The sequence below is a fragment of the Triturus cristatus genome, chromosome 2_2 (genome assembly GCF_964204655.1).
Source record: "Triturus cristatus chromosome 2_2, aTriCri1.1, whole genome shotgun sequence".
Taxonomy (NCBI): Eukaryota; Metazoa; Chordata; class Amphibia; order Caudata; family Salamandridae; genus Triturus; species Triturus cristatus.
Window position 1 is genome coordinate 409,264,375 of NC_140582.1, and position 21,664 is coordinate 409,286,038.

The window sequence follows — 21,664 nt, forward strand, 5'->3', positions numbered from 1 at the left end:
TTGGCTTGGCAGGTGGAGCAGGACATGCAGAATGCATCTTAGACTGTCTTCATTTGGGCCAATAAAAGTAGGAGACAAGCCTGGCAAAGGTAATGTCTTGCCCCAAATGTCCTGCTAGGGGAATGTCGTGAGCCAGGCCCAGTAGGAATGTCTGGTAGCATTAGAGGACCACCAGCACATGGGCTGCCCCACCACCAGAAAACTTAGGCTGACTGTAAAGAAGATCGTTCTCCCAGTAGATTAGGTGATCCCTAAAAGGCTTCACCTACTGCATGGGCAGAGGCCTGGCGCCTCATGCCCTCAAGAGTGGGACACTCCTTCTGTGCTTTGCAGAATTCTTCCCTGGTGCCCCCCAACCTACCAGCTGGCAAGCTCAGGTACGTCACATAGGGTGGCAATGTCTTCCCCGGTTGGCTCAGGGGCCTTTTTTCCTTCTCTACTGCAGGAACTTCAGATGCCGGTTTCCAGCGCCCCTTATCTCTTTCGTTGGCAGTTGTTTGGCCCATTCTTCGAGGCTCCAGACTCCCTTGTCGGGCAGGCATGGCTTGTGTGGTCATGCTGACCCACCCGGGCAATCCCATCATCTCCAAGTGAGACCTGAGCTCTACCTCCCTCCAGGTAGTGTGCTGCAGGTCATTGCCTTACAGACAATCTACATGCTCACAGCAACTTTCAGAGAACCTGAGACCCCCGCCCCTATATATATATATATATATATATATATATATATATATATATATGTTCCATCAATGTGCCCAAAGCATTGGGAAATCACTCCCAGCGTTTCTCACCATCTGGCAATCACATGCAGGCTTGCCTTCGTATTCCCAGAAATTAACATATTTCGCCGACGCGTTTCAGGGCTCACTGCCCCTTCCTCATGGGCTGCTCAATGACACTCTAGGCTCGCCATCTTTTCAACATGCTTTATTGAAGTTTCATCCCTCAGTGGGCGTTCCTGGATGTACATCGTGAGAGATGCATCCTGGGAAATGTATTTTTGGATTGCGAGTTGCATTATTTTCCTATAGTAGGTTTAGCGTGCCATTACTGTTGAGCTTGTTAAAAGTCCTTTGTAGGTTTTAGGAATATGACTGGCAAGTAATTAAAGCATTGGAAACGCTGCACCGTCGACTTGAAAGTTCAAATCCAGCCTCTCTCGTTGCGGTGGTCCTTTTCCCCACGGCTGGGCTGCCGTGTGATATATGTTCCATCAATGTGCCCGAAGCATTGGGAAATCACTCCCAGCGTTTCTCACCATCTGGCAATCACATGCAGGCTTGCCTTCGTATTCCCAGAAATTAACATATTTCGCCGTCGCGTTTCAGGGCTCACTGCCCCTTCCTCATGGGCTGCTCAATGACACTCTAGGCTCGCCATCTTTTCAACATGCTTTATTGAAGTTTCATCCCTCAGTGGGCGTTCCTGGATGTACATCGTGAGAGATGCATCCTGGGAAATGTATTTTTGGATTGCGAGTTGCATTATTTTCCTATAGTAGGTTTAGCGTGCCATTACTGTTGAGCTTGTTAAAAGTCCTTTGTAGGTTTCAGGAATATGACTGGCAAGTAATTAAAGCATTGGAAACGCTGCGCCGTCGACTTGAAAGTTCAAATCCAGCCCCTCTCGTTGCGGTGGTGCTTTTCCCCACGGCTGGGCTGCCGTGTGATATATGTTCCATCAATGTGCCCGAAGAATTGGGAAATCACTCCCAGCGTTTCTCACCATCTGGCAATCACATGCAGGCTTGCCTTCGTATTCCCAGAAATTAACATATTTCGCCGACGCGTTTCAGGGCTCACTGCCCCTTCCTCATGGGCTGCTCAATGACACTCTAGGCTCGCCATTTTTTCAACATGCTTTATTGAAGTTTCATCCCTCAGTGGGCGTTCCTGGATGTACATCGTGAGAGATGCATCCTGGGAAATGTATTTTTGGATTGCGAGTTGCATTATTTTCCTATAGTAGGTTTAGCGTGCCATTACTGTTGAGCTTGTTAAAAGTCCTTTGTAGGTTTCAGGAATATGACTGGCAAGTAATTAAAGCATTGGAAACGCTGCGCCGTCGACTTGAAAGTTCAAATCCAGCCCCTCTCGTTGCGGTGGTGCTTTTCCCTGGGAGTGATTTCCCAATGCTTCGGGCACATTGATGGAACATATATCACACGGCAGCCCAGCCGTGGGGTAAAGCACCACCGCAACGAGAGGGGCTGGATTTGAACTTTCAAGTCGACGGCGCAGCGTTTCCAATGCTTTAATTACTTGCCAGTCATATTCCTGAAACCTACAAAGGACTTTTAACAAGCTCAACAGTAATGGCACGCTAAACCTACTATAGGAAAATAATGCAACTCGCAATCCAAAAATACATTTCCCAGGATGCATCTCTCACGATGTACATCCAGGAACGCCCACTGAGGGATGAAACTTCAATAAAGCATGTTGAAAAGATGGCGAGCCTAGAGTGTCATTGAGCAGCCCATGAGGAAGGGGCAGTGAGCCCTGAAACGCGTCGGCGAAATATGTTAATTTCTGGGAATACGAAGGCAAGCCTGCATGTGATTGCCAGATGGTGAGAAACGCTGGGAGTGATTTCCCAATGGTTCGGGCACATTGATGGAACATATATCACACGGCAGCCCAGCCGTGGGGAAAAGCACCACCGCAACGAGAGGGGCTGGATTTGAACTTTCAAGTCGACGGCGCAGCGTTTCCAATGCTTTAATTACTTGCCAGTCATATTCCTGAAACCTACAAAGGACTTTTAACAAGCTCAACAGTAATGGCACGCTAAACCTACTATAGGAAAATAATGCAACTCGCAATCCAAAAATACATTTCCCAGGATGCATCTCTCACGATGTACATCCAGGAACGCCCACTGAGGGATGAAACTTCAATAAAGCATGTTGAAAAGATGGCGAGCCTAGAGTGTCATTGAGCAGCCCATGAGGAAGGGGCAGTGAGCCCTGAAACGCGTCGGCGAAATATGTTAATTTCTGGGAATACGAAGGCAAGCCTGCATGTGATTGCCAGATGGTGAGAAACGCTGGGAGTGATTTCCCAATGCTTCGGGCACATTGATGCAACATATATCACACGGCAGCCCAGCCGTGGGGAAAAGCACCACCGCAACGAGAGGGGCTGGATTTGAACTTTCAAGTCGACGGCGCAGCGTTTCCAATGCTTTAATTACTTGCCAGTCATATTCCTGAAACCTACAAAGGACTTTTAACAAGCTCAACAGTAATGGCACGCTAAACCTACTATAGGAAAATAATGCAACTCGCAATCCAAAAATACATTTCCAGGGATGCATCTCTCACGATGTACATCCAGGAACGCCCACTGAGGGATGAAACTTCAATAAAGCATGTTGAAAAGATGGCGAGCCTAGAGTGTCATTGAGCAGCCCATGAGGAAGGGGCAGTGAGCCCTGAAACGCGTCGGCGAAATATGTTAATTTCTGGGAATACGAAGGCAAGCCTGCATGTGATTGCCAGATGGTGAGAAACGCTGGGAGTGATTTCCCAATGCTTCGGGCACATTGATGGAACATATATCACACGGCAGCCCAGCCGTGGGGAAAAGCACAACCGCAACGAGAGGGGCTGGATTTGAACTTTCAAGTCGACGGCGCAGCGTTTCCAATGCTTTAATTACTTGCCAGTCATATTCCTGAAACCTACAAAGGACTTTTAACAAGCTCAACAGTAATGGCACGCTAAACCTACTATAGGAAAATAATGCAACTCGCAATCCAAAAATACATTTCCCAGGATGCATCTCTCACGATGTACATCCAGGAACGCCCACTGAGGGATGAAACTTCAATAAAGCATGTTGAAAAGATGGCGAGCCTAGAGTGTCATTGAGCAGCCCATGAGGAAGGGGCAGTGAGCCCTGAAACGCGTTGGCGAAATATGTTAATTTCTGGGAATACGAAGGCAAGCCTGCATGTGATTGCCAGATGGTGAGAAACGCTGGGAGTGATTTCCCAATGCTTCGGGCACATTGATGGAACATATATCACACGGCAGCCCAGCCGTGGGGAAAAGCACCACCGCAACGAGAGGGGCTGGATTTGAACTTTCAAGTCGACGGCGCAGCGTTTCCAATGCTTTAATTACTTGCCAGTCATATTCCTGAAACCTACAAAGGACTTTTAACAAGCTCAACAGTAATGGCACGCTAAACCTACTATAGGAAAATAATGCAACTCGCAATCCAAAAATACATTTCCCAGGATGCATCTCTCACGATGTACATCCAGGAACGCCCACTGAGGGATGAAACTTCAATAAAGCATGTTGAAAAGATGGCGAGCCTAGAGTGTCATTGAGCAGCCCATGAGGAAGGGGCAGTGAGCCCTGAAACGCGTCGGCGAAATATGTTAATTTCTGGGAATACGAAGGCAAGCCTGCATGTGATTGCCAGATGGTGAGAAACGCTGGGAGTGATTTCCCAATGCTTCGGGCACATTGATGGAACATATATATATATATATATATATATATATATATATATTTATATATATACATATATACATATATATATTATCTACTGGCGGTCGCCAGTAGATAGTTATAGTTAGGTCCAAGTTCCCATAGAAAATCTGAAAATTCTATTTTGAATAACTTTGGCGCCGGTTGACTTATCTTCATGAAATTTTCAAAACTAATGGGGCGCTCCGCTCAGCTCCTACCCTGAAAGTCTCGGGGTGATTCGTCAAAGGGGGGTCCCAAAACATGTTTTCCCCATGCATTTTCCCATAGCACAATTAGTCGAAGGTACAGCCCGAACGGCTGAACAGAATTACTTGAAATTTGGCAAAGAGGTAGTCCTCAGGTCAGGCATGTGCCTTTTGCATATATGGTGTCAATCTGTTCAGTAGTTCCTGAGAAAATTGCAGTTAAAAGTACATAAATATCTATATGCGCGCACGGTGCTCACACGGTGCGCGCACCAAATGTGCGCGAGCGTAATTCTGATTGGTGGTTAGATGTCAGTCAACATTCGAATCGGTCGAAATCAGGAAGTGTCGGACGCCATTTTGTGTGTGACAGTGAAAAAGAAAGGTGGAGAACGTGAAAAGGGGGCAGGGTAGAGAGTTCCTGACCTACTAGCCTTTGTCAGGGGGTCCCTGAAGGACCCCGAAGGGTGAAAAAAAACATTTTATTTTTTTTCAAAAAATCGCGGTGTGCACGCACGGTGAAAAACCCTTAATAAAAAACATTTTAAACTGTTTATAAGTTTATAGAAGATATTAACTATGCTGTTCAACTTTATCCAAATTAAAAAAAAAAGAGCTGAGCCATTCCATATTACAGGATACAGTCAATCTATAACTATATACATAGGTAGTTTATTGTCAAATAAATATATAAAAAATATAATAATACATACATAAATTAGCATTTAAAAAACCTTACAAATTCACTAAAAAAAAACATAGGTTTCACACACGTTATAGTTAGAAATTAGCATTTAAAAAACCACAGGTTGCACACACTTTATAGTTAGGAATTAGCATTTGAAAAACCTTGCAAATTCACTGAAAAAACCATAGGTTTCACACATGTTATAGTTAGCTGGACATTTCACTCGTACAAAACCATTGAAATTCCCCCGTTATAGTTAGTTCAGCTAAATATAACTCGCGCGACCGCAATCCACTGCTGATGACGTCACATATTACATCACTGAGGACATCATCCAGTGAATATTTGTCTTTCTGAAATATAAATATTTTTTATATATGTATATCTAAAGGTTAATGGAGGAATAAATGGGTAAATAAGTGTCTAAATGGATGTTTTTTTTGGTAAAATTAATTGTATAACTGACTTATTAACAGTATCTTAGTGAATACAGTGATGTAATGGATTGCGGTCGCGCGAGTTATATTTAGCTGAACTAACTATAACGGGGGAATTTCAATGGTTTTTTACAAGTGAAATGTCCAGCTAACTATAACATGTGTGAAACCTATGGTTTTTTCAGTGAATTTGCAAGGTTTTTTAAATGCTAATTCCTAACTATATGTGAAACCTATGGTTTTTTAAGTGAATTATACACACACACACACACACACACACACACACTCACTCACTCACACACACACACACACACACACACACACACACACACACACACACACACACACACACACACACACACACACACACACACACACACACACACACACACACACACACACACACACACACCTACACACACACACCTACACACACACACACACACACACACACACACACACACACACACACACACACACACACACACACACACACACCTCCCTCCCCCACCCACGTAGATGACTCTCACGATTGTTGGTGACTATGGCTTGGTGTAATTGTAAGAAAGTGGCTCTGTATATACTGTTCCCAAATAGGTACAGAGTCCACAGTCCCCTGAGGTATGGCAGAGGCTAGAGTTAGATATAACCTTACTCTCTAAAGTGGTAGCTTGGTCGAGCAGTAAGGCAGTATTAGAGGACAGTGTAAAGCATTTGTTATACACACTCAGTCAGCAAATGGTCTCACACACTCAAGAACTGAGCTCTAGGCCAATGGTTTTGTATAAAAATATATAGTTGTTTTATTTTAGGACCAACAATAGGTATTAAAATATACTTCTCAGAATGAGATGCTTTAGATAAATACTTTCAATAGGCAATAGACTTTTGAATTCAATAGTTACAGTTGTTGCAATAGGCAACACAATTTCTTTTTTTTTATTTCAAATCTTGAACAGTTGATATTTGCGGGTCCAGCGCCCCTAAAATGACATATACAAAGTCCTGAACAGGCCTTATCTTGAACACGCGATAAATGCAGTCAAATATTTTCCCCCAGTAATCCCCTAAAGAAGGGCAGTTAAATAGCATGTGTGCAAGATCACCAGATCCCGATTGACAGTTCCAACATGTAGGAGAGTCCCTTAATTTACATTTGAAAAGCTTATCCGGTGTCCAAAATGCTCTGTTGAGTAGCATGTATTTTGTTTGGAATAGGATGGGTGAAACTTTGTGTGTAAGGGCCAACTTATGGATCACATCCCAGTCAAAAGTTATGCCTGTTAGATTCGGCTCAGCCTCCCATTTCGATTCCACCATTTTGTGTTTTGTCGTGGGTAAGGGCAATAATAGTTTGTACACCCTCGAAACGAAGTGGCCCGTGTGCAGAAGACGTGGGAGATGAATTATTAACCATGGTGTATATGGAGAGAAGTTACGAGCGGTTAGCATCGCTTTGATTTTCAAGAAGTCATAAAAATCCATCGGGGTGAGGTCATACCTCTGCTGCAAAATCGAGAACGGAAGTGGAGTCTCATCATCATACATGTCCTTCACCAAGTTAATGCCCTTCTTGGACCAAGACTCCCAGAATAGTCCACTACCATTATATTTGAGATGGGAATTTCTCCACAAGGACATAAACGATGACTTAGGGAATGTCAACTTTGTTTTATGTGTTTGGTCGAGTCTGAGCAAAGCCCGTCTAGTATTTAGCATGATATATTTGGAGTGTGGTAGATGTGACAGGTCCATAGTGAGAAGGGCTTCCAGAGGCGCATGATTTACTAGCGACTCCTCAATATTAACCCATAGTGGTGTATAAGTTGGGGATTTTATCAACCACTGAGCTCCTTGTTTGCACAGAAACGCTGTCTGATAGTTCCGGAACGAGGGGAGACCCAGGCCGCCTTTATCTTTTGCCAATTGCAGCTTCTTCAGTGAGACTCTGGCTTTCTTGCCTTGCCACAGGAAACTACCAAACAGTTGATCTACCTTAGTAATAAAATTATTCGAGAACGTCATAGGGAGCATGCTGGCCAGGTAGTTAACCAACGGAGTTGACATCATTTTGAGCGTCTCCGCTCTACCCCACCAGGAGAGGAACTTTGGAGACCACCCTTCCAGCAATATGGATATCTTTTTAAGGGTCAATTCTTCATTAACTCTCAGCGTAGAGATTAAATCTTTATCAAAGTCTAGCCCCAGATATTTAAAGCACCGAGGCTGCCATGTAAGACCGGAGTCCCCAATAATTCCTTTATCCCCAACATTGTTCAGGAGTTTGACCTCCGTTTTGTCTTTATTGAGTTTATACCCAGAGACTCTGGAAAATTCCTCAATATCAGTCATGAGTGCAGGTATGGCCTCATCCGCTCTTTCTGACATAATAAGTACATCGTCTGCATATGCCGTTAACTTAACAGTGCAGTCTCCAAACGGAATACCAGCTATCTTAGGGTCATTCCGTATATGATATAAGAACGGCTCAATTGCCAACAAGAACAATGAAGGAGACAGGGGACATCCCTGTCTCGTGCCTTGCTTTAAACAAAAGGGGGAGGAGAAAGATCCACCCGCCCTAACTCTTGCCGAAGGGCAGCAATATAGGGACATTACCAGTCTTGTGAATGATTCCCCTAAGTTGAATTTACATAGGACTGCTTTAAGAAAGGACCAATCAACCTTATCAAATGCTTTTTCAGCATCTAGTGTTATTGCTGCCGTGGGCGTGCCTAGGAGTTTCGCTTTTTCTAGGACGTGCGCCAAAATCCTTGTATTGTCACTGGACAACCTGTTTTTAAGGAAGCCTGCTTGAGATGGGTGGATCAACTGGGGAAGGACCTTCTGGAGGCGAGCGGAAAGTATCATAGCCAAAAGCTTGCAGTCTATGTTAATCAGTGAAATAGGCCTATAATTTTTCGGTAGCGACGGGTCTTTCCCATCTTTAGGAAGTACTGCAATTATTGCTTCAGCCAGTGTACCTCTGACCTCGCCAGATTTATTTATGTCGTGGAATAGATGTAGGAGGGGTTCGACTAAAAGGGAGGGGAAGGTTTTGTAAAATTTTGCCGTAAAGCCATCAGGGCCTGGCGCTTTCCCTATCTTCAGATGTTTAATTGCAGTCTCTATCTCTAGAGCATTAATTGGACCATTGAGACTGACCTGGTCCTCAGCAGAAAGTTGTGGAAGATCGCATTCGTCTAAGTACTCCTTAATCCTGGTTTCCTCCACCGCCCTATTCTTTGCATAAAGATCTTCGTAGAATACTCTGAACACCTCTGTTATTTTGTCCGGATCTGAATGCGAGGATCCTGATGCATCTTTAATGACACTAATAGAATTCTTCTGAACCTTAAACTTCAAGTACGAGGCTAGGCTCTTGCCGGCCTTATTAGACTCACATAGCTTAAACCTCCTCCCCTTATCAAGCCAGACTCCCGCTCTCTCGCTTACTATTTTATTATATTCATATTTTTTATTCGCCAACGCATAAAGAGACATATCATCCCTATCCTTTAAGTGTCTAACCTCTAGGTTCGTAATTTAATTCTCCAGGGACTCCAACTTCGCATTATAATTCTTGTTCATTGCTGACCTGATTTTGATACACACTCCCCTTATGGTGCTTTTCAAGGCATCCCACCTAATGAGATCGGACGTGTCCCCCTCTTTGTTAATCTGCAGGTAAGAGGAGACCGCATCTTGTATTGTGGACCGGTGCTTATCACTATTTAGGATTTCATCATTCAGACGCCAAGACTTCTGATGAGAGGAGGGTTTAACATTAGCAATGGATAAGGAGATGCAAGAGTGATCAGACATTACACGAGGTTCTATGGTAGTAGACTCTATTCTAGGGACCCCGTTCTGTGTGATGAGGATGTAATCGATTCGGGAATACTAGTCATGTGGGGAGGAGTAAAAAGTATAGTCTCTCCCAGTGGGATTTTGGAGCCTCCATGTATCCACCAAGTGGAAGCGTTGACACAAATTAAGAAAAGCTTTATGTGATTTATTTGATTTGAAGGGACAGTGTGAGTCTCTATCTAAAGTTGCATCCATTGAAAGATTGAAATCCCCAGCTAGGACGTGTACCGCATTATCCGGGATAGTCTCAATGTGCTTATTCAGATCCTTCCAAAAAGTCAGTTCACTAGTGTTAGGAGCATATATGTTTGTAACATAAAACTCTGTATTATCCCTACTCAGTTTGACCGTGACCCACCTTCCGTCTATACTCGCTTCAGAGGACAGGATCTCTACCTTAGATTTCCTCGCAACAAGTATCAGAACACCATTCTTTTTGTTCACAGCCTCAGCGCCCACAACCTCATTGTAAAATTTATTCCTCAGGTCGTAAAACTGCTTAGCCTCAAGCTTCGTCTCCTGAAGTAAAACAATGTCACCTCTCATTCTCTTTACATAATCTAAAATCTTTTGTCTCTTGACAGGTTGGTTCAGGCCTTTAACGTTAAGAGATAATATCTTCAATCTGTCTATATTACATACTCCCATCGGAGAACTAATTGAGTTATGTGACATCAGGAGGTTGCGCCTTCATATCGGTAATTATGTATTTCACATGGTAAGCATAGTCAGTGCAGTAGTAGAGCCCATCACCACCCTCACCCCCGAGCATTAAGGAGATGAAGACTATGCAAGCAAGAGGAAACAAAAGCAAAAAACATTGAACACACACCCCTTCCCAAAAAACCCTCAACCCCCCACCCTCCCCACCCCAACTGTACGTAGTAGGCATGGTGACTGGAAAGAGATTGCGTTGCCTCCTCCCCGTGCTCGACCATTACAGAAATAACAACGTGAAACAGAGGAACTAACACAGTCGATCTGAGTCGATCTGAGTTATGCTACTAACCAATGCACTTTGGCCGCCATCTTGGAGCGGGTTGGAACGCTCATTCGACATCCAGGTGAGCGCTCTAGTGCTCTGCCTGTCACGCCTATATAACACCATCTGCGTAGCGCAGCGGTCACGCGCAGCGGTGACGTGCCTTCGCTACGCCTGAGTCTCGCCAGAGTCCTGCCTGTCTGCGCCCGTCAGCGTCCCGGAGGCGACCGGAGCGGCGGGTAGGGCTCTAAACATCTGGAATGTGCCCCCCTGGGACACCAGTGCTGCAGTATTCCCTTGGGGAACTTCGCTCCTTTGACACCTTGGTCGCAGGCTGTCGCACTGTCTTTCCCGGACGCCATGGCGGGAAACGCGGCTGCCCTGGCTGTGGCTGACGCCCTATCCGCTCTCAGGTATCACGCCCCAATAAGAACACCCTCAGTGTGGGTTATCGCTGCATGCTATTAAACACCAGGTCGGCGTGCAAACATGCGCAAGACATATTTGAGCTTCTAGATACAGTGAAGCCACTATGCCTTATGCTTACTGAGACGTGGTGGGGTGAATTTTCCAATCCTGATGTAGTTACGGCAATCCCGCCGGATTATAACATTTTCAGGAAGGATAGAGCTAAGGGAAGGGGTGGTGGAGTGGCATTGGTGGTCAAGAAAGGCACGCCTTGTGTGATCCTGCCAGTGAAGGATATCCGAGGTTCAGAGACCCTCGCTTTTTCTATTACTCTGTCTCCACATCAATCTGTTAAGGGATTACTCGTGTATAGACCACCTGGTTTACCCGGTACGTTTTTTGAAGATCTGGACTCCGTGTTGTTGGGGCTGGCCCTGAAAGCGGAACATTGCATCGTGGCAGGGGATTTCAACTTTCGGATGGATGATCCGTCTGACCCTGCTGCCATTAAACTTTTTGAGGCTATGGCCCCGCTGGGACTGATTCCTCATTTGCAGGAACCTACGCACGAGAAGGGGCACACTCTTGACCAGGTATTCTCGTCTTCCCCTCTCGGGGCGATTGAGACTATACCAGTACTATGGTCAGACCACTTGCTGGCCAAATTTACGATCAAAGGCACAGTCAAACCGGTGGCTGCCTTGGCACAGCAACAGGGTCGTGTCCATAGGGCATATCATCGTGTGACCCCAGAGATGCTGGCTCAGGCTGCTGTGTATCATCCATGCTCCCTCTCGGGCGATCTGGATAGGGACTTGGAGACCCTGCAAGCTTGGCTTCTAGACAGGCTGAATGATCTTGCCCCGGAACTGACACCCCGCCTGACACCGAAACGGGTCTCTGCGCCTTGGTTCACCGCAGCACTGTCGGCTACGCGGCAGCAGTGTAAGGTGGCCGAGAGAGCTTGGCGGGCACAATATGATACTATAGCCAAGCTGACCTATAAAACGGTGGTCAAGGCCTATCACCGGGACATTCGCCTGGAAAAAAAAGCGTATCTTGCAAGGAGAATAGAAGCTGCTTCTAACTCCTGCAAGGAGATTTTCTCCATTGTGAGAGAATGTATTTCCCCATGGTCTAACACCTCGGATGAAAAACCGTCTGGTACCTGGGCTTCGGACCTTGCTGACTTTTTTACGAGCAAGATCCAACGCATACAGGACTCTTTTCCATCGCCTGGGCCCATGGGCCAGACTAATCCTGAAGCCATTTTATCCCAGCGGGCTTGGCCTGGTGTGACGCTGAGTGTGTTTCCTTCGCTCTCGGCTCCCGACTCTTTAGCACTAATGGGCAATCTTAAATCGGGTTCGCCCCTCGACCCATGCCCTGCTAAATTTTTAGCGAAAGTTGCGGAGGTGATTAATCCATTAGCAAACCCGCTGCTGAATCTTTCGTTGAGTCAGGGAGTGGTCCCGCACGCCTGGAAACAGGCGATGGTGATTCCATTGCTTAAAAAGCCAGGCCTAGACCCGAAGGCCCCGGTCAATTATAGGCCCATCTCTTTGTTGCCGGCTCTCACGAAGATTGTGGAAAAGCACGTTCAGGTTGTGCTCTCCAATTTTCTTGAGACCAACGAGATCTTGCACGCTACCCAGTCTGGTTTTCGTCCTCATCTCAGCACAGAGACTGCGCTCCTTGAGGTCTCAGAAACCATTAAAGGTGTCCTGGACTCTGGGGGCAAAGCCATGCTGGTGATGTTGGACTTGTCGGCGGCGTTCGACACCGTCCCCCATGATGGCCTTCTCGCAAGACTCTTTGAGATAGGTCTGCGGGGGACGGTGCTCGGCTGGTTTTCCTCCTTTCTTGCCGGCCGCCGGCAAACGGTCTGGGCCTCGCCAGTTTCCGCCGTGATGCCGCCTCTGGGAGTCGGGGTCCCACAGGGCTCTATCTTGAGCCCGACCCTATTTAACATCTTCATGACCCCGTTGGCGGCACTGGCGGAGTCGTATGGGGCCCAGATCGTATCCTACGCTGACGACACCCAGCTCCTCTTCTCGTGTAAGAGAGGAGGAGACTTTGATGGGGAGAGTATCAGGGATTGCCTTGGGGCTGTTTTTCAATGGTTCCAACTGAACAGCCTCAAGTGCAACTCCGATAAGTCTGAGGTACTCTTCTTTGGGTGCGACACTGAGCCAGACTGGCAGGCCTGGTGGCCGATTGATATGTTTCCTCCGTCCTGCTCCTCCCAAGTCGCCAAGAATTTGGGGGTTAAGATGGATAAGGGGCTAACATTTAAAGCCCAGATCCTCGGGGTGTCGGGCACCTGCTTCGGCATCCTTAGGATGCTGCGGAGGTTCCTTCCCCTGCTGTCTGAGGAGCATAGGAAACTGACAGTGCAGGCTCTGATCGGGTCCAGGTTGGATTATTCTAACATTCTTTACCTGGGCCTGCCAGAGTATTTGCTGCAGCGGCTCCAAGTGGTGCAGAACGCTGCTGCCAGAGCAATCTTTGGATTAAATAGACGGGCCAGTGCATCTGGCTTGTTGAGAACCTTGCATTGGCTCCCTATCCGGAAGCGGATCGCCTTCAAGGCTCTGACTCTGGCCTACAAAGCTCTCCACGCGGTGGGAGCGAAGTATCTTCAAAAGAGACTGGTCTTCTATCAGCCGACCCGGTCTTTGAGGTCGGAATCTTTGTTTTTGGCGGTTGTTCCGCGCGTGAAGAGAGCTCGCCTGGGTGGCCGCTCTTTTGGACTGCTGGCGCCACAGTTGTGGAACTCTCTGCCGCTCACTCTGCGGGGAGCTACCAGCCTATTAGCTTTTAGAAAAAGCCTTAAAACCTGGCTGTTTACTCAGTAGTTTGTTTTTCTTGCATGTATTTGTCTGGCATTCTGTTTTTTCTTTTAATGGTGTTATGTTATTGTGTTGCAGCCTTCCTTTTCTAAAAAAAAAGCGCCGGGACACTCTTTTTGAGTAGCCGTGCGCTATACAAAAGAATAAATAACATAACATAACATAATATCAAACAACCTACATCAAGAGATCAAACCTCCAGGGACCTCTTCTGCCGGTCTAGGGCCAGTAACAAAACTAACATAAGCCACCAACGTGCTCTTCTTAACACCATATGTGAAGCATGTCCATTAGTGGGCAGAACCTAGGGACCTGACGCTCATCCTATTGATAGGTATTAATGGAAACATACTACATATCAAGGGATCAGAAACAACTGCATTCAACTGCATTCAACCCACAAATCACATACTGGAAAGAGCCTTGAAGCAGAGAGTCGTGCTATCGGTAACCCTCCACAGTAAGTAAATAAAGCACATATAGAAAATTGGATGGCATATGTGAGCAGGGATCGTTCACTTGTAACCTGAGGCCGAGGCCTGGTCAGCTGCACCCTCGGGGTTACTTGTTTCCATGTCTAAGTCTTCCGGGCCATCAAGCATACGTTTCAGTTTCAGGGGATCTGAAAAAAGATGCGGAGAGCCGTGGATCATCACACGATACTTTGCTGGGCCCACGAACCCATATTGGAAGCCCCTTTTCTTTAGCAGCGGTCGGAGTGCCAAGAACGCCTTCCTGACTTCCACCGTCTCTTTACTGTAATCCTGTGAGATGTAGATTTTATCCGATTTCCACAGAATATGGTTGTTTTTCCTCATAAAGCCAAGAATTTGCTCTACATGCTGGTAGCGTAGTGGCTTACACACAATAGCTCTAGGACCTTTTTGATTCTTATTTATTCTGCCCGGCACTCTATGGGCCCTATCGAACTCCAGTGGGTGTTGAAAGGACATGTTAGTAGCTTGGGTGAACCAAGACTCCAAAAAGGCCACACAGCTCCCATGTTGATCCTCCGATCCTTCCGGAAGACCAAAAATACGTAGATTTCCCCGTCTGTTCCTGTCCTCCAACTCCGCGAGTTTCCGTGTCATTTGATCCGTGGTTATGCATAGGCGTTTGATGGCATTACACGATTTGACTTCCATGTCCTCGAGTCTGCTAATCCTTGATTCGGCTTCTATCAACTTTGCATTGGTGTCGCGGTTATCTTGCCTAATCGCCGCTACTTCTTCTTTGGTCGCTTTTGCCAGATCCCTCACTTCATCTAGTCTATTAAGTATCATCTCTATCGGGTCCTGGTTGTTTTTCCCTCCCTTGCTGGGTGAACCTGGATTCGACTGGTCAGATTTGAGCCTCTTCATGCTTTTCACTGAGTCCTTACTATCAGTCATGGTTGCTAGTCGCGCAGATTCCGTGGCCGGTCTCGACGGCCTCCTTGTGTTTCCAACCGCCTCTTATAGAGTGTCTTACGATCGCCGGCCTCTCCGCTTTCTTCTATTAGCCAATGTAATTAGATGCACAATGATCCAGTAAATCCATCACACGTGGTAAGATGATCGCATTACCTGACCGCTTCCTGACCGCTTCCTGCGCGCTTGTTGGATCACCGTGAGGGAGCACGCACTTTCATATAAGGCCAGAGGCGTGCGTCGACATTGTGGAAGGCAGCATGTGTGTGCAAGGCTGGACTGCACAGTCACTTGATACAACCATGTATTAAATCACAGGGTGATTCAGGTGATATCACAGGGTGTCAGGTTGACAAGTCTAGGACCTCGTAGTGTAGCGCAAGACTCACTCGCAGATCCACAAGCCCTCGAACAGAGACTCCAAAGTCACCAATCCAGGAAGGCAGACCCTGCTTCAAGTGTTATATCAGACCCGGCCGAGTCTAACTTGGGTATACTGGGTTAAGATCAGCCTTCACCACAGTCTCGCCCTCACACCGACATTGCCACCATTACGAGAGATGCGTAGCGTCAGCCGCACTGATTAGATTAATACGCGGCTCTATTCTGCCGGCCATACCTTCCAGAGCGTGTCCCAGGTAGCATCCACCGCGCCAGTGAAGTAGAGACATCATTCAGCCCAGCTCATCCCTCGGGCGCCGTTGTACAACCGTGGAGGTTCTCCGTCTAGGGAGCGTGTGCCGCCATTTTGTGTGCGCGATAGGCGCCAGTGATTCCTCTCAGGTCTGAAGCTGACGAACCACACCTGCTCACTCGCAATCCCCTCCAAGCACTGGCTTGTCACCACATCTTCCAGCAGACATTACCGATTCCCTCAGATTTCATCGGGTGTCTTTAAATCCGACCGCCAACACTCAGGGCAGTCACGCGGTCTCCTCGCCTGCCTCATTCCCCGCAGCCACCGGGCGGAGCATTTGAAACGCCAGGAAAACCGCTTCCCTGCATCAAAAACCTCCAGAGTGCTCTCCGAATGCTTCCCTCACATTCCGGTCATCGATTCCACGCTGTGTAGTGGTGTTAGAGCGGCAAGACCCGTTCCTCTACCCTTAATTGATGTCCGCACGGGCAGAGAGAATCACTGAGCCGCCATCTCTCTCGGCGTCCAAACCACGCCCCTCTAGGCAACACAATTTCAAACACAATATAACTTTGAGCTCAATGGGAATTTCTAGTTAAATGCAATAGATTACTTTTTGGATTACTTTTCTTACCACAGGACTAGATCCTAGATTCAGTCCTAGGGCATCTCATGTAAACAGTAAATACGTTTTGGTTACAGTTGTGATTTTTAAGGAATATTATTGTATTTTAAAAGTTGACACTTAGAAACTTTTTCACATAGAATCACCAATGTTATCCTATGGAAGGAAATTCACTTAGCAGGTAAGTGGGGTTATTGTTACTTTTTCTAACTCACTGTTGGATCCTGGATCCAGCACTGGGGCATCTCCTGTAAACAGTTTAAAGAATGTGTTTTTGTTATACAGGTGATTTTTAATGTATATTTGTAAGTTTGCAAAATCGACACAAAAGAATTTCTGGTGAAAACCAGGCAATGTTATCCTATGGAGGAAAATCAAGTTAAAGGTAAGTACGGTTGTAATTACTTTGCAGGGTCAGTGCTGGGCACCAAGGTCCAGCACTGGGATCTCTCCTGATAGCAGGTGAGTAAATCTGTTTTCGTTATTCGGCTGATTTTAGATGAATATTTTAAAGTTGCAAAACTCGACAGAAGAATTTCCAAGTGAAACCAGTCAATGTTACCCTATGGAAGAAAAGTGAGTTATCGGCTTTTGGGTAAGTACTCGACTGGCAGAGTTAAGGTTCTGGGCATAGACTCAGGGATCTCCCAGGGTCAGGTAGGTACAGTTGTTACACCCTCAGCGGCACAGGGGCAGCTGGGTGCAGAGAGAGTTAGGCCCAGTGTTATCCTATGGGAGGCAGGGGGCCCTTGGCTGGTGGCTGCTGGCTAGCAGGCCACATGGCTGTGGGAGCTGGGCTCCTAGCCACTTACTCAGGGCAAATGGGGAAGTAGATTAGAGTAGAGGTTGCACTGCCAGGGGCACTCGGGCGGCTGGGTGCAGGGTGCTTTTAAACCGTCGGGCGCTCAATGGATTTCAATGGAGAAGCTCAAGAACGAACAAAGGCTGCAAGTTCGGGGAAGAAGATTCTTCAGGTGCGACCACCACTTCGAGAGGTAAGTTGGGTAGTTGGAGGATAGGTAGGCACCCAGGAGTTGGGCACAGGGGGCCGTAGGGCGCCGGGTGCAGGGGTGCCTTTTGGTGTCAGGAAATCTTGCCCTCTGCTGGTCGCGGTTGGAGGGGTCCCTGGTTTTGAGGCTGCCGGCGTCGTCAGGAGCATCGAGGTGGGTTCTTGGGTGCTGGATTCGGGGTCACAGTCGCCCGGGGGACGTCCTCGTGGTCTTTGTTCACTCCAGCACAGGCCAGGCTTGGCGGGTGCAGAGTGTGCAGGGTTCGCGGTTCCTGGCTGATGCCAGGGGTCAGTTACTTGCTTTGTTTCCTCCCACTCCTTTTGTAATGCCTCAGTGGGACCTTAATCTTGTTTTAACCTTTCTGATGGGGTCTCCATTTGAGCCTCTACATAGCTGTCCGTTGAGGCTGTTGTCCTTTAAGGTGTTTTTTCTTGTAGCCATAACCTCGGCAAGGAGGGTGAGTGAGCTCCAAGCTCTTAGTTCAAAACCCCCTTTTCTCACATTACATGCTGAAAGGATGGTTCTTAGGACCAGGGCTGGTTTCCTGCCAAAAGTTGTTACTCCGTTCCATTTGGGGCAGTCTGTTACTCTCCCTGTTTTTTATCCTCCTCCACATCCTTCCAAAGAGGAGGAAAGACTCCATCGCCTGGACCCGAAGAGGGCTGTGAGTTTTTATCTAGACAGGACTAAAGACTTTCGTCTTGATGATCAACTCTTCATTGGCTACGTTGGTCATTCGAAGGGTAAAGCGGTGCACAAGCGCATGCTATCGAGATGGATCATCCTTGCCATCAAGATCTGCTACGCCCTGGCTGGTAAGACCCCTCCTGAGGGCATTAGAGCTCATTCGACTAGAGCTAAGTCATCTACATCTGCTTTGGCCCAGGGTGTTCCTGTGGCAGATATTTGTAAGGCCGCGACTTGGGCCTCCCTCCATACTTTCGCAAAGCATTATTGCTTGGACTCTGAGATGAGGAGAGAGGGCCACTTTGCGCGCTCTGTCTTGCAAGACTTTCTGGTATAGGAAGGTGGACACCCTCCTCCAGGAGTGGGGACTGCTGTGGGAATCTATTCACAAGGTGAGGAATCCACTGGCAGATGTATCCATCAGAAGAACAAGTTACTTACCTTCGGTAACGCTTTTTCTGGTGGATACAGTATCTGCCTGTGGATTCCTCACTGACCCACCCGCCTCCCCGTTGTCCACCTTTGAATACCATGAAAAAGGTTTTGTTGATATGTTTTTATACTTTCTTGTGCATTTGTAGGAAATGCTTGTTTATTGAGCATTCCTTTCCTTTGTATACTGTGTATATGTGTTGGTATATTGTATACTGTGTATACTTTGAGTCTGTCGTTGGTCCACCTGTTCGCCTCGAAGGCACGGAAAAAATGGGTGGAACTGACGTCATCACGCCGACGTGAGCTTCTTATGGCTCCGGTGACGTCGTACGGAGTCGCGAGCGGAGCCGATGCATTGTGACGTCGCCCACGTCGACGTGGAGTGCTGGGAAAGAAAAGTTCCGTGGAATGCTGGCGCAGGGGATATTCACAAGGTGAGGAATCCGCAGGCAGATACTGTATCCACCAGAAAAAGCGTTACCGAAGGTAAGTAACTTGTTCTTCTCTACTCTTGCTCTTGAGTTTTATTGTGGAAAATATTATTTGCAGATCTTATCTACATAGCAAAAATACTAATATCTGTAGATGTTATCTTCATAGCTACAGGCGAAGCATTTTTAAAGAAACACGTCGATGTGATTTGTAATTTACATTTATCTAGTTATTTTTAAATGTCAATGAAAGACTACGATATCTAAACACTATCTGCACCTCACACAGGACAATACATCTTATGTACAATCGAGCACAAAAATGTACAATTTTAAATGAAACAACTTTGTTTAAGATTATTGATTACGAAATTCAATCATTAAAGTTTTGAAGAGGAAGTTTCAAGGTGCCAGGAAAGGATTCAGAAGCTGCAGAAGACTCTAGAAACTGAAAGAGAAAACTGTACCTCGGTCAGTGAAGAACGTTTGAAGCTGCAACAAGAAAATGAGAAGCTGCGAAAAGAGGTGGAGGAGTGGAAGAAGACCGGTATGGAAGCACAGCAAAAAGCAAAATTTCAGGTATGTGTCTATGTGTATAGATATATATATATATATATATATATATATATATATATATATATATATATATATATATATATATATATATATATATATATATATATATATATATATATATATGTGTGTGTGTGTGTGTGTTTATATGTATGCATACATATATATGGTACTATTTTTGATGACAGAAATATTACTACCATAAGAGGCATAGTCTATAATTATTTTAGAAATGTTGATGACATCATGGAACAAAGCATAAGAGTACGCGCTCAAGCTGACTTGGAGATTGTTGAAAGCGCTACCGGAGCGCCTGGTAAAGGGCTCCTGGTTACGTATTTTGTGATTCATTTCAATAACTTCTGCTGATTTGCACTACCCTCTCGAGAGTGCCTGGTAAAGGGCTCTGTGTTTTAGTATCCTTTTAATTTGTTTTATAAATTGTTTGTACTCACTGATTTTACCTGCGCACTGTCAGCACTTTTCACCCGGTATCCTCCCCGGTCCAGCATGGATTGTTCCGATTGTCTGGAGGGAGGTGGCTCACACCGGAAGTGAAACCTGACTGTTTCCCTCCCAATCCCGAGGGGAGATTAGCAGTCTAGATCCCTCACTACATAAGCTAATGCCCAGTCAGACGCGCAGCGGACGCGCACAGCGGACGCGCGAAGGCAAGCCCGTCAGCACCAGTCCGCGCCAGGTCGTCGCCAGGAGTAGGAATCCCTGTCGCTCCCGCCCTGTTTCAGTCCAAACAGGTGAAGGAACCTTCTACTTTTACTTATGCCAGTAGAGAGTTAATGGCGATTAAGAACGCCAGCTCTAACGCAGACATACCGACTCACGCCTGACCTACCCTTTCTGAAATGGAGGGTCCTTTTTCCTGCATTAACTGTAAATATCAAAGCGCTCCAGCCCACTCCATGAGTGCTAACATCAAGCCTAAGCTGATTACAGACTCTATCTTCCATCAAACGGAGAGGAGACACTCTGACAGTACAGGTTCCAGCAAAGGCTGGAACTGCTTTCTGGCTAATGTGAGGTCTTGCCTAGACATGCCGCCAATATATGGGACCTGCTGTCCTCTTATAATCCAACCATAGGGTTCATTATAGAAACTTGGACCAAACCTCACTCCAACCCTGACATAGCAGTAGCACTCCCTGATAACTACCACACACTAAAATTAGACAGACCTCACAGGATAGGGGCGGGCAATAGCAATAATATATAAAAATCCTGCTACTATCTCGGTCTTAGACCAAGTAAGTAATGATCAACTGGAGATACTGGTATTTAGCATGAAGTTGGACCATAACTTTAGTTGGAAAGGAGCTATAGTATATCTCCCGCCTGGTCCATTAACAAATATCACCTCACAGCTCATCGAATTCATTGCCCCGCATGTCATTTCCTCCAGAAAGTTTCTGCTTCTTGGAGACTTCAATATTCATAGCGAAATTCGAGACAATCCGGACACCTCTTCTTTTCTGTCCGAACTAGCTGCACTCGACCTAACTGTAATAAACAAAGACCCCGCCCATTTGGCAGGACATACGTTAGACATCATTCTAACAAATTCTCCCGACATATCTTATGTTGCCACGACTCCTTTGACCTGGTCCGACCATTTCATGGTCGAATTACGGATTAATACTCATAATGCCCTCTCCGCTTCCAAATGCTATCCTAAAAAAAACTATAGGAAGTGGAACTCTATCACACCTATACACTTTGAAGGTACTTTTTGCCCACCTCTGCATGCGGACACCGATAATGTAGAGAAACGCCTTGCCTCCTTCAATGCCTGCCTACGGGCTACATTAGATACTTTAGCCCCCTTGAAAATATGCCCCACAATCATTAAATGTCGTCAGGCCCCATGGTACTCGGCCCCGCTGCGGCTAGAAAAGAGCTCATGTAGAAAACTC

The 21,664-nt window shown here is 46.4% G+C and overlaps 1 protein-coding gene across 2 annotated transcripts in view; it reads left to right on the top strand.

Moving 5' to 3' along the window:
• SCLT1 (sodium channel and clathrin linker 1) overlaps positions 1 to 21,664 on the top strand; it is a 589,184-nt gene that overhangs the window by 343,682 nt on the left and 223,838 nt on the right. For both annotated transcript variants that reach the window (XM_085641492.1, XM_085641491.1), the window contains exon 16: positions 19,550 to 19,742. In XM_085641492.1, coding sequence (XP_085497618.1) covers positions 19,550 to 19,742 — 193 coding nt within the window. The remainder of the gene's footprint in view (positions 1 to 19,549; positions 19,743 to 21,664) is intronic.